Raw genomic sequence first — 17,017 nt, forward strand, 5'->3', positions numbered from 1 at the left:
CCCTCTCCAGCGCTTTCTCCATCTCTGTGTAGTAGTCTCTCACTCTGGGCTCGGTTCTGTTTCTCCCTCTCCAGCGCTTTCTCCATCTCTGTGTAGTAGTCTCTCACTCTGGGCTCGGTTCTGTTTCTCCCTCTCCAGTGCTTTCTCCATCTCTGTGTAGTAGTCTCTCACTCTGGGCTCGGTTCTGTTTCTCCCTCTCCAGCGCTTTCTCCATCTCTGTGTAGTAGTCTCTCACTCTGGGCTCGGTTCTGTTCCTCCCTCTCCAGCGCTTTCTCCATCTCTGTGTAGTAGTCTCTCACTCTGGGCTCGGTTCTGTTTCTCCCTCTCCAGCGCTTTCTCCATCTCTGTGTAGTAGTCTCTCACTCTGGGCTCGGTTCTGTTTCTCCCTCTCCAGTGCTTTCTCCATCTCTGTGTAGTAGTCTCTCACTCTGGGCCCGGTTCTGTTTCTCCCTCTCCAGTGCTTTCTCCATCTCTGTGTAGTAGTCTCTCACTCTGGGCTCGGTTCTGTTTCTCCCTCTCCAGTGCTTTCTCCATCTCTGTGTAGTAGTCTCTCACTCTGGGCCCGGTTCTGTTTCTCCCTCTCCAGCGCTTTCTCCATCTCTGTGTAGTAGTCTCTCACTCTGGGCCCGGTTCTGTTTCTCCCTCTCCAGTGCTTTCTCCATCTCTGTGTAGTAGTCGAGAGCCTTCCGCACCGGGTTAATGATGTGTTGCTGTGGGATTGATGAAGATAGAAAATAAACATTCCACACTCAGACACTCACAGGACATTGTGGGACTGGGGCCCACAGGACATTGTGGGACTGGGGCCCACAGGACATTGTGGGACTGGGGCCCACAGGACATTGTGGGACTGGGGCCCACAGGACAGACGGTCTGTGCCATAGCAGACGGAAGGAAGGACGGACAGACAGACAGACAGACAGACAGACACACAAATTCATTTATAGAAGTGGCTACACCGCTTAAAAATCTGATGACAAACAGCTTCATTAATATTGAGATGAAACCTCCAGCACGCGAGTGACTCCTCAGGAAGATGTGCTGTTCAGGAAGGTGCAGACTGTTCTCCCACTGTGTGTAATACAGTAATGAGGTTCTGTTCAGGAAGGGACGGACTGTTCTCCCACTGTGTGTAATACAGTAATGAGGTTCTGTTCAGGAAGGTGTGGACTGTTCTCCCACTGTGTGTAATACAGTAATGAGGTTCTGTTCAGGAAGGGACGGACTGTTCTCCCACTGTGTGTAATACAGTAATGAGGTTCTGTTCAGGAAGGGACGGACTGTTCTCCCACTGTGTGTAATACAGTAATGAGGTTCTGTTCAGGAAGGTGTGGACTGTTCTCCCACTGTGTGTAATACAGTAATGAGGTTCTGTTCAGGAAGGGACGGACTGTTCTCCCACTGTGTGTAATACAGTAATGAGGTTCTGTTCAGGAAGGGACGGACTGTTCTCCCACTGTGTGTAATACAGTAATGAGGTTCTGTTCAGGAAGGTGCAGACTGTTCTCCCACTGTGTGTAATACAGTAATGAGGTTCTGTTCAGGAAGGTGTGGACTGTTCTCTCACTGTGTGTAATACAGTAATGAGGTTCTGTGAAATGATGAAATGATGAAATCAATAAATCACCTCCAGGCAGGGGAAGAGGTTGGCCAGCTCGATGAACAGGGGGAAGAGGACAAACCGGATGAATCCTGTTTGAGATGAAGGCTTGGTCACCTTGTCTCGGTCCATGAAGGGGGTGACCGGAAGACCCTCCAGCTTCTCCATGTCACTCTGAGGACAGACGGACCACAAGAAAGGACCGGATTGGCGATAATGCAGGAAAGATGGAATGTAGAGCTGGTTTGTATAATCATTGTGATGTTTTAACCTATGATACTGTTTTGTCTATCTTAGCAGACCAGAATAGAACAGAACGATATTTTATTCTCTAAGTATGAAATGGCCAAGTAGAGTCAATCATTCATTGCAAACAGAACCCAGTAGTGGTACAAAATATAAGTCACCCTTCTTTATGTAGTGACACAAATGGCATGCACAATATACTGTACATGTTACAGCCAATTTAGGAATCTTGTTAGGAAGATTGCATTGTGGTTCATCACAGACACACCTCTTAACTTCTGGAAATATTAGTATCAGCAGCAGAGATTGTATTTGAATTGCATCAGAGCGTGTTGCCTTCCAGTCATCCTATACCAGAACAAAAGTCCATCTGTGTCTCAAGAGCTCTCAGTCCAGGGTCCAAAATTAACTTTTTTCCCCACTGGCCAAATGCAGAGTAAATGTTCAAATTTTACCTGCCACTGAATAGAATACCATTGTTTTTGTTTGTTTGTTTGTTTGTTTGTTTTATTTTGGGCTGGGGAGTGAAGCAAATCTACCAGCCACTTGCATACTGTATTTTACCAGCATTTGGCTGGTGCTAATTTTGAACCCTGGCTCATCCTGAACTAGGAAGCACCTCAAAATGATAAATGGTAAAATGGTAAATTGCCTGCATTTATATAGCGCTTTTATCCAAAGCGCTTTACAATCAGTAGGTACATTCACCCATTCATACAGACATTCATACACCAATGGCGGCAGCAAGCTACCACGCAGGGTGCTGTTACACCATCAGGAGCAATTTGGGGTTCAGTATCTTGCCCAAGGACACTTCGACATGCAGACTGGAGGAGACGGGGATCGAACCACCAACCTCTTTTATCCAAAGCGATTAATGGACGACCCACTCTACCTCCTGAGCTACAGTCGCCCCCAAAAGTGCAACCCCCACCACCAAACACTGTACAATTCCTCAAATTGATGTTATATCAGTTATAATAATCGTCTCTAATGGTGGAAATAGATCACCACAAAAATCTTAACAAATTGTTCAAAAATTCATGAAAATCAATTGAAATGTTTTTGCGATATCCTGCTGACAGATTAAAAAAATAATTCCAGGAGTAAAAACAACATCCTTGGCAGAGCTAATAATAATAATAATAATAATAATAATAATAATAATAATAATAATAATAATAATAAAAAAAAAAGACTTGTGACTTGGGAAAACCACATTTTCAGGTAATTTCATTCAATTTCAGGTTGTGCCTCACAAATTCAAGATTTGAATTTATTGAATGAATTCAATGGTTATGAGTGTGCCAACTCAAGGTCAACAGTTTTTTTCTACTGGCACTAATCTCGTTCCATACATAAACCACACACATAAACCACACACATAAATGACACACATAAATGACACACATAAATGACACACATAAACCACACACATAAACCACACACATAAACTACACACATAAACCACACACATAAACTACACACATAAACCACACACATAAACTACACACATAAACCACACACATAAACTACACAGATAAACTACACACATAAACTACACACATAAACCACACACATAAACTACACACATAAACCACACACATAAATCACACACATAAACTACACACATAAACCACACACATAAACCACACATAAACTACACACATAAACCACACACATAAACCACACACATAAACTACACACATAAACCACACACATAAACCACACATAAACCACACACATAAATCACACACATAAACTACACACATAAATCACACACATAAACCACACACATAAATCACACACATAAACTACACACATAAATCACACACATAAACCACACACATAAACCACACACATAAATAATCATTTGTGGAAATGAGCGATGCAGACATCTTTGCTATGAAAGCACAAAATGGTCAGGTCATGTGTAACACTATGGACACAATCCTTAGAGGAGGGATAACAGTTTTCAACTGGTCATTTGGTGTTGCAACACTATACTGTAGTTTCTCTCCATGCAACAGCAGTCAGTTACCTGGTTGTATTGTTTCTCTCCATGCAACAGCAGTCAGTTACCTGGTTGTATTGTTTCTCTCCATGCAACAGCAGTCAGTTACCTGGTTGTATTGTTTCTCTCCATGCAACAGCAGTCAGTTACCTGGTTGTAGAACTCCTGCAGAAGGCAGTCCAGCCAGGGCTCAGCCACCTCCATGGGCCGCGCCTCGTTGGAGATGTCACTCACTTTGATCAGGATCATCATCAGCTGCACATACATGTATAGCAGGGGAAAAAACACAAGAGCTCAACAGTCACGTGACTTTTCGTGACGTCATTTGCCCCAGAAGTAAGTTCTGCATTCATTTTCCCCATAGACATTTCGATAAATCCTTATATAACGAGTTTTAAAGCTGGAACCATCATCAGTGATGTCATAAATCCCACTGATGACATCATCAGTGATGTCATAAATCTGACATCATCAGTGACGCTGGTCTCATTGGCCACACAGCAGCCGAGTTGCGGGTAAGGCTGCGCAGCGGGCAAGCTGCGAATGCGGGAATGCGAGCTGCAGGGGCAGCTCAGTGAGCTGCAGTACGGGCGAGGCCGCATAGCGGGAGAGCTTAAGAATCGAGCACACGAGATCCATAGTAGATCAAATCTAACAGACAGAGAGACCCTCTGACACACACAGCTGTGTCCTTGTTGGGCTCCTGCAAATTGCCCCCTCTCTCTGCTCTCTGCCCCTGATCATGTTATTCTCTGGGATAGTCATAACATGTTGTGTGTGTGCTCTCTTCTCACTATAAGATCTTTGACTGTCTGTTGTTCCGACACTGTCCTCACGAATCCTGCAACTATGAATTCCTATTCTTCTGTATTCCTATCAAATTATCATGGGGCAGTCTCTCTGCACATGGCTTTTGCAAAGATATGTGTGGCTAAATACATTTTTGTAAGATGACTTCTCTTGACTCTCGGCTCAATTATTTTGATCTCGAGTGGGTTTTCCTCCAGTTGTCACCATCACATCGTGGCTCAGTAGAGGTGCGGGAGAAGAATGTATTGATTCAATTCCATTCTACAACGATAGGTCAATCTCACTCTTATCAAATTCTAATTGAATAAAAATTCCATTTCTGATTCCCAACCACAATACTGACATTTCTTCATTTTCCACTTAGGAAATCTAAATGAAATCTAAATGAAACGTAACATACCTCATGCAGCAGCAGACTCTCTCTGCTCTGAGTTTTAGCAGCTATAAGTTATGATATATTCCTTCCCAATGCCTCTCCAAACTGATCCTATGGATCATGTTCCGTTGTGTTGACATCTACTGTCCTCTAGTCTTACCACATCTCTGTGCTCCTTGTTGTTGAAGTGAAAAACAGGCAGGATGGACTTGAACTTATTGAGGATCTCATTGTGTCTTGTCATGTCAGTGGCCAGGATGCATCTGCCAAAATGAAGAGAGAATAAACACTCTTAGAATGATTCGCTCGCAGCGTATGTCACGGCGCTGTTACTGCTGAATTGCACGCATGCTAAGAGAATGACAGAGATGAGCTCACTTGATGATTCCCTCCCGTATTCGTTTGTACTGTTCTGTGGTCAGATTTCTGAAGATATTGGTCTCTGTCTAGAAAAGAGAGAGAGAGATAGAGAGGGAGAGAGAGAGAGAGAGAGAGAGAGACTTCTGTTCGTTGTTACTGCCCGCAGCACAAACTCCTCCTCATACGTTCTGAACAGAACAAACGTCACATACAAGGACGTGTGACCTCGCTGACCAAGCCTTACCTTCTCCAGTATCTCAAAGGCGACGGCACAGTGGTGGTTCTCCAGCGGAGAGATGTCATTGTAGCGCAGAGCAAGTTCAGTCCGAGCATTTATCTGAAAGATCAATTTAACAGCGTTGAGTAGAATTGAACCTGCATTACTGAGCTGGAGAATGAAGCACGACTCTACTGTATAAATTTGAATAAGTAGAAGTGCACTTGGAGAACGCAGACCTTCCGGCAAGGCCAATACTCCAGTCTGCCATGATATGCACATTTTGTGAGTCGGATCGGAAACCCTAGCCCCGACCCATGCACGGCCGGTCCCCCCCCAGCCACTCCCCGTACCCAACCCCTCCAACCCCCAACTCTCTATGACCATCCTATCCATAGCTACGGCCCCTTTACCCTAGCCCCGCCCCCGTCCTTGACCGGAAACGGATCTGCAAAAAAAACAAAAAAAAAACGTGCTACACCCTTCAACCAAGTTTCAGGAAAATTGGCCCAGTCATTTTTCCTTAATCCTGCTAACAAACAAACAAACAAACAAACGACACTGAAAACATAACTTCCTTGGCAGAGGTAATAATCCTGTATACAGCAGTTCTGTACAGCCTAGAGCAGGGATGGGCAACTTTGATGATAGAGAGGGCCACAAAAAAATGTCCTCGCTAACAGAGGGGTAGATTTTGCTGGGGGCTGGAGGCCGAATGGCGCCGGCGTGAAAGATTTGGGGCATTTGAAGCCAGGTTTAGAGGAATAACTCATTTTAAATTATCAGTTGTGATGTCATTATTCAGTCTTAACCACCAATATTTGATCCTTTTCTCACTCACTCCTATGTCACCACCTGCTCTCCCTGCAGGGCTTGAAATTAACTTTTTTGACCACCTGCCAATATGGCTGCTAGATTTTAAAATGACCAGCCAATTAGAATTTCCACTAGCTAAAATGTTTTTCTTCAAATCAACCAGAATATTGAGTGTGTTAATTTAAGCATAAGTAGGCTATATCAGTAAGTGGCCCGGGATTCTCAAAGCCTGTGTTGAGGGTCACATGAACAAAAATGCACTCTTGAAGCTAAATAAATCCAAAACCAACAAGTTAATTATTTAAATTTCTACTTCAATGTAGAACAGTCATTTCTTACACGTGAGATTACTTTTAGCCTTTTAGTCATAAAGATTATTGAAAGATATTCCATATTCCAGACTGAAATGTTATAACAGAAGTGGAGTATTGGCCAGAATGACATGAACATTTGGACACTTATTGAGCGGGTATCTTGTATGTTGCGTTCAGGTGCACTGTAATTATTATTATTATTATTTTGCAATTCCAGCGTGGGCCACACAGGGGGCGCCCATCCCAGGCCTAGTGGGATAGAGCATGCCAGTAAAAATGCCATATCATATATGCTGCTACATCCAGATTGAATGAGGTTGTTATCCAGAGGGAAACCTATGCAGCGACCTGATAGGCGTTGTTGTATCCTGTGTGGTCGAGGTCGTGACAGACTGCAGAGGTCAACATGGTCAGCAGGTCCATGCTGTCCATCTTACTCCTCAGGTCAGTCAGCCAGATCAAACCGTACATCTGCTCACAGAACAAGAAAAACGCATAGTGAGTGGGAGAGGTTGTGGTTTTGAAACAAATTAAAATAGTTTTGTCTCCTAATCAAATAACCACTACTGTTGTTGCGGCCCACAGCAACACATCGTATGTCTACATCAAAGTATACAATGACATTTCAAGCATTTGCCCTGGCTTCAGCTATGCCAGAAGTAGTCTCGCTTGCCAGACTCTCTCCCTACAATGGGAGTCTCATTGACTATGTTTACATGCACACTATATTCCACTATTATTCGGAAAATGACAATATTCTGAATTTGATAAGGGTCATGTTCCAGTTGCATTTTCCGAATTTGGCCTTTTTCCGAATTTAGCATTTTCCGATTAAGACATCTGGGTTATTCCAGTATTATTCGGGTTTTCGGAGGATTCCTTGATCATGTATACAGCGCATTCGGAATATGCGTCTCAATCAATGGTCTCAATCAGGGTTTTTACCGCAGTTTGCGACGCATGTTGCCTGTTTGTGGTCAACTGATGTGTGCTAGAAAGCGCTAGAAGAGGCGATATAATCATATAATATAATCCGTCATCTCTGGCATGCGAAAAGAAAAGCCCACATTTCTGATCGGGAGGAGATGAGAAACATCGATTGGTGCCCACGGAAGTCCAAAGTGCTTGCGAGCCTGCGAGGTATAACGTAGGCTACTAAGCCTACTTTATGAAGGACTTTGATGTGCCAATAATCGCAACGCCAAACTTTCCAGCAGCAAGCTCCTGAAATGGACCAAGTGATCCTCTGTTTATTCTCAAGAGAAAAACTCCGCCTACCTGCATCTCTCTCTCTCCCCCCCTCCCTCACGTGTCGGGGAGGGCGAGCTACGGCTGCATGTAAACGGGAATATTAGTGGATTATTCATTTAGTCTGAATATTGTCATTTTCCGAATATGGGCAAAAACCGGAATATTGTGTGCATGTAAACGTAGTCACTGTTGATGATGTTGTTTCACAGCGGCGCAGGCATTGGAGATGGACAGATTCGTCACAGAGGGAGCGGAAAGGAAATCCATATATGGTCGCAGCCGGTCAGTCAGAGCGGGTCAGAGCCAATGGCAGAGCTCGTAGCGAGCGGAAAGGGATTTTCTTACGCTGCCGACTGAACTGGTCGCCACCAATGGCAGAGCTGATACCAGCAGCCTGTTTCCATGCAGCCAGACTTCTCTCCTGGCAGGGAGGGAAGTCTGGCAAGCGAGACTACGCCAGAAGTGGCCTGCTAGCCGCCGGCTAACAAACGGCATCCAATGGCTTGACTGACTTTAACTTCAAAGATGTGTTGAGGTCAAAGCTTGACCTTCCACACATCGTCAGTGCTCTAATCCATACACCTCCTTCACCAATTAGCCATCAAGGATGTGATGATTGGAGAGGTACCAGGGCCTCTCCATGATTTGCCCTTACTAAAACCTTCTCCCTCCCACACACACACACACACACACACACACACACACACACACACACACACACACACACACACATACACACACACACACACACACACACACACACACACACACACACACACACACACACACACACACACACACACACACACACACACACACACACACCATCTGGGTGACACAGAAGCAGTGTTTGAAGTTGTGGAAAGGGATGTTGTTGTAGCGGCGGTAGACTTGGAACAGGAACTGCTGCAGCACCTCTGGCTCGATGTTGAAGGTGGCTGTGAAGTCTAAGTCCGTGTACATGACCTGCAGGAGTACCATGATCTCTGCATCCTCCCACTGCCTACACACACACACACACACACACACGCACACACACACACGCGCACACACACACACGCACGCACACACACACACACACACACACGCACACACACACACACACACACCAGTTGCATTTGCCTAAAACGCTCGCGAAGAATGGAAATAATCAATGAAGTAACCAAACCTGAGTGAACGCGCGCTTCCTCCCGTCACGTCACGTGAGAGCCCCACACTTCACGCTTCCTCCCGTCACGTCACGTGAGAGCCCCACACTTCAAACACAGTGCGTTAATTAGGCCTGTCGTGAAGAGCTTCTTTTGATTGGTCCGCACGTCGCGGGCCTATTCGTATTGAGATAAGTGCGTCGGTCAGATGAAAAGCGCGCGGGACCCTTTAACCTCTTCAGAGATGCATCAGAGGTGCCTGACGGACACGAGCGACCCTTATAAGTCTCTTTCTCTCTCTTCCTGTGCTTCTATTGAACAAGCAGGTGCTGCTGGCACTGTTTTCTCCTCCGTGATCACACAGGCACACAGACAGCTAGCACCACCTCCGTATCTAGAGAGTGTTGAAAACGGATGCAGATTGCAGATGATTATCAAACACCACCTGTACTGTTTTATTCGAACGACTTGTCTTTTATGTGATACCCGAGAGACTATAAGTAATATGTTTATTTTGCATAAGGTGAAACGGTCTGTTGACTTATGGGATAAATCAAAAGTAAGAACCTATCGTCTCATAAAAGACAGTTACAGTGTAGAGCCCTATGTGAAGTTTGACTTGGACAGACGAAAAAGATCTCTGTGTGCCCAGTTACGCTCTGGAACCCTTCTCTTAGCAATAGAGACTGGTAGGTTTAATGCTCCACCTGAAGTAGATAGACTCTGTTTACGATGTGATTTAGATGAAATTGAAAAGGAGACTCACTTGTTGCTCTATTGCTCTATGATGATGCAAGGGAAGTGCTCTTTAGTTAAATGTCCTCTATTTATGCAGACTTTCTTTTTTTTTACTTGGATGACTATGAGAAACTGGAGCTGTGTTTAAAAAAGTTTTATTTGTCAGGCATGGGAACAAAGTCAGGATTTTTTGGGGGGTCTTGGGTAATTGGGGGTGTGGCTAAAACCTCTTTGGGGGCGCCAACAATTCCTCTATTCAGGAAAGACCACGAGTTCACATACGAGTCAAAACTCACCAGTTATCGAAGGTTGGAGTCTTTAGATACTGCCTCACTTGTTCTGATACTTCCAGGGAGCTGGGAAGGCAGCAAACACACTTTAAAAGCACAGGTATAGAGAGTTAAAGTGAACGTCACTTCCTGCTTCAGCACTGTACCATTTTCATCCAACATTTATTTCCCAATAGACATTTCGTAAAATGCATATAAAAGAGTTTTACTGGTATAAAAACCAAACGGTACAGATGTATTAGAAACAGGAGAGATCGCATAACATTTCACTTAGACCAAAACGTTAAAAAAATGCGGGTTTGAAGAAGATATTTTTTCAATGTTGTTTTTTTAAGTTTTGGTCCGAGTTAAATGTTCTATGGTCTCTCCCGATTATAGCTTTAGCTGAACCGTTTGGTTTGAACCAGTAAAACTATTTTTATAAGCATTTTACGAAATGTCTATGGGAAAATAAATGGCAGATGAAAATCTCTGGTACAGTGAGTACTGAAACAGGAAGTAGGCGGTCACTTTGCCAATGCCTCTCTATTAGAGCCATTAAAATGACCAGGAGTTCTGAGCACGTGTTGCATGTTGTGCACCTATACCTCATTTGGAGGAACTTGTCCCGCACGTGCTCACACTCCTCCCTGGTTTTGCGTAGCGCCCTCTTGTGGTAGAAGGGCGAAGGCTTGTGTGTGCCCTCCGACAGCTCCTTGAACAAACCCAACCAGCTCAGATGCTCCACGCTCTGAAAGGGAAAGGGAGTACCAACCATCAGCTCAGCCTCAGAGGTTAGGGAAGCCGGCTTCGGCAGCTTGTCACCGGAGGGTTGCTAGTTTGAATTCCCAGAACACCTCTTCAGATTTAGGTGAGGGGAAGGATGATGTCGTCCCTTTCCTCTGTAAATATTATCAAATTGTCTCTTCTGAACGTAGGGACAGTGATGCAAAAGAGCATACATACATGTACAAAAATAATAATAATAATAAATAGAGAAAGAAAAAAAACACTTCAAACCACACATATTCCATTTACATGTTGGAACCACTGCAAAGAGTTAAATTGTATCCACAAAACAGTAAAAAAAAATTCAGATTAGAAATTAACTCAAAAACAAAAGTCCAATAAGAATAAATAAATAAAATAAACTTGAGTTGTATGCAAATATTTATACCACCATGTTTTACGATTTTATCCAGTTCCATGTATTATATTTCTCCTCTCAAAAATGTCAGCTTTAAAAGCACATAAATACTTTGAATCTACCTCCAGTTTCTCCCTGAATGAATCCACCTGCTTCTTCATCTCATACACGACTGCAGGAGCCTCCCCGGCCTCGACCAGGATCTTCTTCTCCAGGCCATGCAGTCTGAACAAACACAGTGTTGGTACGGTGCACAAACTGCACATTCATTCTGTTGAGTTGAGCATCACCCTAAGAATAGTTGATTATAAGTCTCCTCCCAGAACAAACAGATACTGCCATAACCAAAACATATGTGTTGTCTAAGTTTCATTTGGTATTGCACTTTTTAAAATTTTCACTTCATTCTTTTTTTCAAGCCCACCCTCCCCGTTTTTCTCCCAATTGTACTTGGCCAATTCCCCTGCTGTCCCAGTCATTGCTCCACCCCCCTCTGCCGATCTCGGGAGAGTGGTAGGCATTGTAGCACATGCTTCCTCCTATACATGTGCAGCCAGCTGTTTCCTTCCACCTGACAGCGAGGGGTTTCACTTTTTTTCAATTCAATTCAATTCAAAAAACTTTATTAGTCCCGCAAGGGGCAATTTAAGGCATGAATACTGCAAACAAGCTGTACTTTGTACACATCCAAAAACAATACAAAAAACAAGACAATAAATACAATAAATGACACTGATAAGGCAAGATCGGCAGGAACGTGGCGCGCGGGAGGATCATGCTATTACCCCCAGTGCCCCTCCCCCACGAGCATGGTGCCCCGACCGACCAGGAAGAGGCGCTAGTGCAGCGGCCAGGACACATCCAGCTTCCCACCCGCAGACACGGCCAATTGGGCCTGTATGGATGCCAGACCAACTGGCGACCCCCGTATTGGTAGGCAGGCAATCTACTGCTGCACTACCTGGACGCCCCACTATTACATCTTCTCTTTTTTGCATCATAAGTAGGGCTGGGTTAAAAAAAATCTATATATCGATATTGAATCGATATTCATGTGAAGGAACAAGTATCGATACATAAATCCCAGTATTGATCTTTTAAAATGCAACAAATGCAACATAGGCTATAATATTATAGGCTGTGTGTGGTAGTTAAAACATAGTTTCAAGTTGACTTTTATTTATGTTTGTAGTTGAAACAAAAACATAAATACTGTAGGCTACATGTGCATTGTGCATGCACCATGAGCCAGATGTACAGACCTCAAATCTGTTTGCACTATAATGTTTGTGAACTGGAAATGTTAATGAGCTGTATTTTATTTTATTTTATTTTATTCACAAAGCATTTATACTTTATGAAACACTGTTTACAACATGCTGCTGTTCAATGATTCTGTTGTATAGTGGAAATCTAAATTTGTTTGGCTTCTCACAGAAGACTGTAAAGAAAGAGACAGAAGACTGTAAAGAAAGATAAGATGTTGAATGACTATGTTGGTCATGTTTAAATAAAAAGGAATTACATGATGTAACTGCTTGCTTTATGGTCAATTCTTAACACATTGAATGCCAGCCATGTTTTCATTCCTGTAGGTAAGTTGTGCCAGGGGTGTTTTTGACGATTCTGGCTCATTTTAGAATAGCCGAGGATTCTTTTCTGTTAAGAATTCATGAACACCAATCATCTAAAAATAACTAATAGAATGTGTGCTTTCTCTGTCTAAAAGAGTTAGTTTGCAGAGTTAGTAGTTATGTAGATATTAGCCGTTGAGTACAGCATGGTTTCAGCGTCTGGAAATTTATTCAGAGATAAATGGCTTTTTGTGAAACAGTCACTTTAACCATTCATTTTTGGCATCAGTAAGACCGTCAGACATTCTAAACAATAGTTTTGAACAGTAATTTCCTCCATAACAACAGGAAACACCCCTCTCATTCAAACTCCTCCCTCCGTGTGTCTTCTCCTCCTTCCTCCTGGCTGTACAGCGGGCGTGTCAGAAGCGCTTTTGCTGCTGCCTGCCTGTGTGCCTGCCTGCCTGCTTGCCTGCGTGCGGACGCTCCTTGTGCGAGTCAAGATGGGCCGGGGAATGCGTGGGCGATGGGCAGATGTTGATTCTGGCCTTTCTGAGGTGTTTCAAAGTGTGTTTCACCTATGATCTATTTTGCAAATCGCTCTCCGCTCTCTGTGTGCTGCTGCCGGTGCGCGGCCGCTCTCAGGCAAGACAAGTCTTGAATGGATTACTGTAAAATCGCCACGGCATTTCCTTGAACGGCTTGGTCCCGCGGCAGTTTTTTCTTTGATTTCGGTCGTCTGGGGGAGCACTGTCAACACTTAGTGGGTCGGTAAAATAGATTATACACATTATCTTGCTCCAATAGTGATCTCGAAGATGTAAAAGTTGTTGATTGATGTCCCACCGTCAAAAAAAAAAAATGTTTATGTAAGACGAGTAAACTCGGCTCTGGCACTTAAGCGTTGGATTATGTAAGACGAATTATTTCGGCTATGGCACTTAAGGTGTTAATGTAAATATTCATATTTTTTAATAATGCACCAGGTTAGAGGGTTCCTTGTACAATTTACAGCATTAGTTCTTTGAGAATCTCTTGCATTATCAAAGCAAAACTGGTATTGTAACTAAAATATCGATATCGAATCGTATCGTATCGGAAATCGTATCGACTTGGGACCTTGTGTATCGGAATCGTATCGTATCGGGAAGTCAGTGGCGATACCCAGCCCTAATCATAAGAGGATTCTTTTTCTCTTCTTTCTCCTCCCTGCCTACCTTTTCTCCATGGACGAGAGGTCAAATCCTAGTGCCACCACAGCCAGCTCCACACCTGCAACGACAAGACGGGAGGGGGGGGAGATTCTCAAAAAATGTTCAGAAATAAATTATGACTACGGTGTTTCCCTGGTGAAGATACGTAACGGCTCACTGTCGCACTCGGCAGCCACCACCTCCAGCCTGTAGCAGGAGTTGGGGCCGTTGGGCTCCAGGTGGGGCGAGATGTTGATGATGTTGCCTTTGGGGTTGTAGAGCTTCAGGATGTCGTGGGGTCCCGCCTCGGCTGCAGAGCGGAACAGGTCTGGAAACAACAAGCCCACAGTGTTGACGATTCAAAACCAACACTATGCCAATGGGTCAGTTCATTAGAGATAATTGCGTGGACAAACAACTCTCCCATCAACACTCCAAACCGCTCTGCTCTGCTAAACATATGCACCCCGTGTATTTTGCCTTCCCTCTTTGAGTTGCGTCAAGCAGCACGGAGCAGATCGAGCTGGGCAGGAATTCACGAGAATAATAAAATAAAACATCCCGTCGATTTTCAAAATAAAACCTGTTATTGTATGTCAAGAGAGAAACATTCACACACTGAGGGGGCAATTCGGCCTGCTTTATCGCATCCCTCAATTACTTGTGGAATGCTTCCATTATTTTGGCAGCTACTTGGGTTCAAATGGGTTTGTTTGAATTGTTTGTATCAATGAACTAAATGCAGTAATCTTCAGGTTATGGTCGCCTAATTGTTGTTGTAGTTTATACGGGGCATCAAATCTACCCACTTCTCCAAGGGCCACTACACCACTGAAGAGCTGTCAGTGGCAGCTGCATCACTCTCCGCAGCTCAGGCAACACGTACAGTCCATCCTCGGCTTGTGCATCACTCTCTGCAGCTCAGGCCAACACAGTCCATCCTCGGCTTGTGCTGTGGCTGAGCTACACATTTTGTCCAGGGTGTGTTCTCCTTTTCACATGTCAACATGAAAGCTGTTAAATGACACTACCGTAGTAGTAGTAGTAGTAGTAGTAGTAGTAGTATATCAGTGAACTCTTCCCTATGTATCCCATGTTCCCAAGGAAACCTACATGGTGGAGTTGGTTTAATTAGTAAAGACAGATCAAGCATTCTTCTTGAACAGGAAACACATTTGGGAGAGTTTTGGCAAATTTATGATAAGCAAATGTCCCATAGGCTACATATGTCCCAGAGAAGCAGATACCACTTCTTACCTAGTGCTGTGCACGGTGCACCAATGCTATATCTAGTATCATTTTACACACACACACACACACACACACACACACACACACACACACACACACACACACACACACACACACACACACACACACACACACACAAAGTACCTACCTTTTACATCCTGTGCAGGACAATCCACTGGGAACTCGGCCTGCTCTGGTCTCCCGTTCACTGTGAAGTAGATGATTTGTGTTGTTGCCATATCAGAGGTTTGGAGCTGTGATGTTGCCACGTTCAGTGCTGATCTGAATCCACACTGTCTGTCGCTTCATCGTTTTATACTGGAGTGACACTGACTCCACCCCCTCCCTCTTTCTGCTCCTCCCTCCCTGTTTACAGTTTGTAGCATTGGCCCAACAGATCACAGGGAAATTAATGCATTGATTTATTTCAAAGTGACACTTGGTTGTTTGTTCTGTGCTGCTCTCTCTCTCGTAGTCTGGGCACCATTCACCCCGCTTTTTGTCGTGCGGGCGTAAACCAAGCAACCGGAAATAGGTGCGCCAAGAAACGTCTTTGTTGCCGTTAGCTTGACGCGGCGAGGTTACGTTAGCTAGAGCCTGAAAAGAACAACAACACAAGTTGTAGCGTTAGCACATTTCTAGTAACTGCCGAGGAAGGTTTCTGGAGAGCCAAAGACAATGGAGTACTTGCCATGTGAAATCTTATGATCAATGTCCATGTCTTTCCCAGCACACGCAGCAGAGATGCTTCCACTGTTGTAGCCTATTCGATCCTCCATTATCAATAACAGCGGACAGACAACTAGTGTTATAACTATTCCATCAACCGCCATTTGTTTGAAAAGTAAAGATTCTGTATTGGCTTAAAATATGTGAGATTGTGAATCCGCAATGTTTCTACAAGAACTTCTTCAAAAACTTCCATCTTTTGTTTTGTCGTTTGCCGTTTTATTTTCTGATTTGTGTCTAATTGTCAAGTGAACGAGCTATTTCCGCTGTTACTTCCTGTCTAGGGTGGGCTCTAGGCCGGTGTTATGCCGAGAAATGCCCCCCCGGCGAGAATGCCCCCCCTGCTCTATAACGAGTGAGAGCGAGCGGGGGGGGGGGAGGGGGGGGTTGAGTTGTGAGACACAGCTCCCAACGTAGGTCAACATTAGGCTACTGTTTAAAGACTAATCTTACATAGGCTATAAGTACAGGGTACCAGATTTGGCCTAATTGCACAACAACACAACACTTGCCCTGTAACCTAAGTACAGATTTGGTACAAGTAGGCTTCTTACAGGGTAAATTCACATCATACCCTCTACTTAGCCTGTAAGTACAGAGAAATTACATGTTTTTGGAGTGTGTAACCCTCTGAAATTCTCAATGTCACTCACAAACAGCCATAAATATCAGCTGGTGACATTGAGAAGAAACGAGGCTTTATAGATTTACTCAACCCCCCCCCTTCCCCCGCTCGCTCTCACTCGTTATAGAGCAGGGGGGGGCATTTTCGCCGTGGGGGCATTTCTCGGCATAACACCGGTGTCATGCCGAGTTTTGCACCCCCGCCGAGAATTGCATCCCCACCGCATTTTGGGGCTGTTTTAACTTAAAAACAGGGATGCAACTCTCGGCAGGTACAAACCGCCGAGACTTGCCTCCCCCTCCATAAAGCTAGGAGAGATCCCAGGCCTTGAGGTAACCT

The 17,017-nt window shown here is 44.3% G+C and overlaps 2 protein-coding genes across 2 annotated transcripts in view; one reads left to right on the forward strand and one right to left on the reverse strand.

Moving 5' to 3' along the window:
- LOC310778751 (high affinity cGMP-specific 3',5'-cyclic phosphodiesterase 9A-like) overlaps nt 1-15,563 on the reverse strand; it is a gene marked incomplete at both ends in the record, with an annotated part of 17,297 nt that extends 1,734 nt beyond the window's left edge. The window contains 14 exons of the mRNA XM_083639204.1: nt 620-710; nt 1,628-1,774; nt 4,011-4,115; nt 5,207-5,309; nt 5,425-5,492; nt 5,651-5,743; nt 7,102-7,224; nt 8,830-9,007; nt 10,187-10,246; nt 10,768-10,910; nt 11,429-11,531; nt 14,098-14,152; nt 14,252-14,401; nt 15,473-15,563. Of these exons, the coding sequence (XP_083495330.1) occupies nt 620-710; nt 1,628-1,774; nt 4,011-4,115; nt 5,207-5,309; nt 5,425-5,492; nt 5,651-5,743; nt 7,102-7,224; nt 8,830-9,007; nt 10,187-10,246; nt 10,768-10,910; nt 11,429-11,531; nt 14,098-14,152; nt 14,252-14,401; nt 15,473-15,563 (1,510 nt within the window). The remainder of the gene's footprint in view (nt 1-619; nt 711-1,627; nt 1,775-4,010; nt 4,116-5,206; nt 5,310-5,424; nt 5,493-5,650; nt 5,744-7,101; nt 7,225-8,829; nt 9,008-10,186; nt 10,247-10,767; nt 10,911-11,428; nt 11,532-14,097; nt 14,153-14,251; nt 14,402-15,472) is intronic.
- LOC310777967 (ATP-binding cassette sub-family C member 12-like) overlaps nt 1-17,017 on the forward strand; it is a gene marked incomplete at both ends in the record, with an annotated part of 450,252 nt that overhangs the window by 111,360 nt on the left and 321,875 nt on the right. The window lies entirely within an intron of this gene.

The sequence above is a fragment of the Poromitra crassiceps genome (genome assembly GCF_964638095.1).
Source record: "Poromitra crassiceps genome assembly, chromosome: 6".
Taxonomy (NCBI): Eukaryota; Metazoa; Chordata; class Actinopteri; order Beryciformes; family Melamphaidae; genus Poromitra; species Poromitra crassiceps.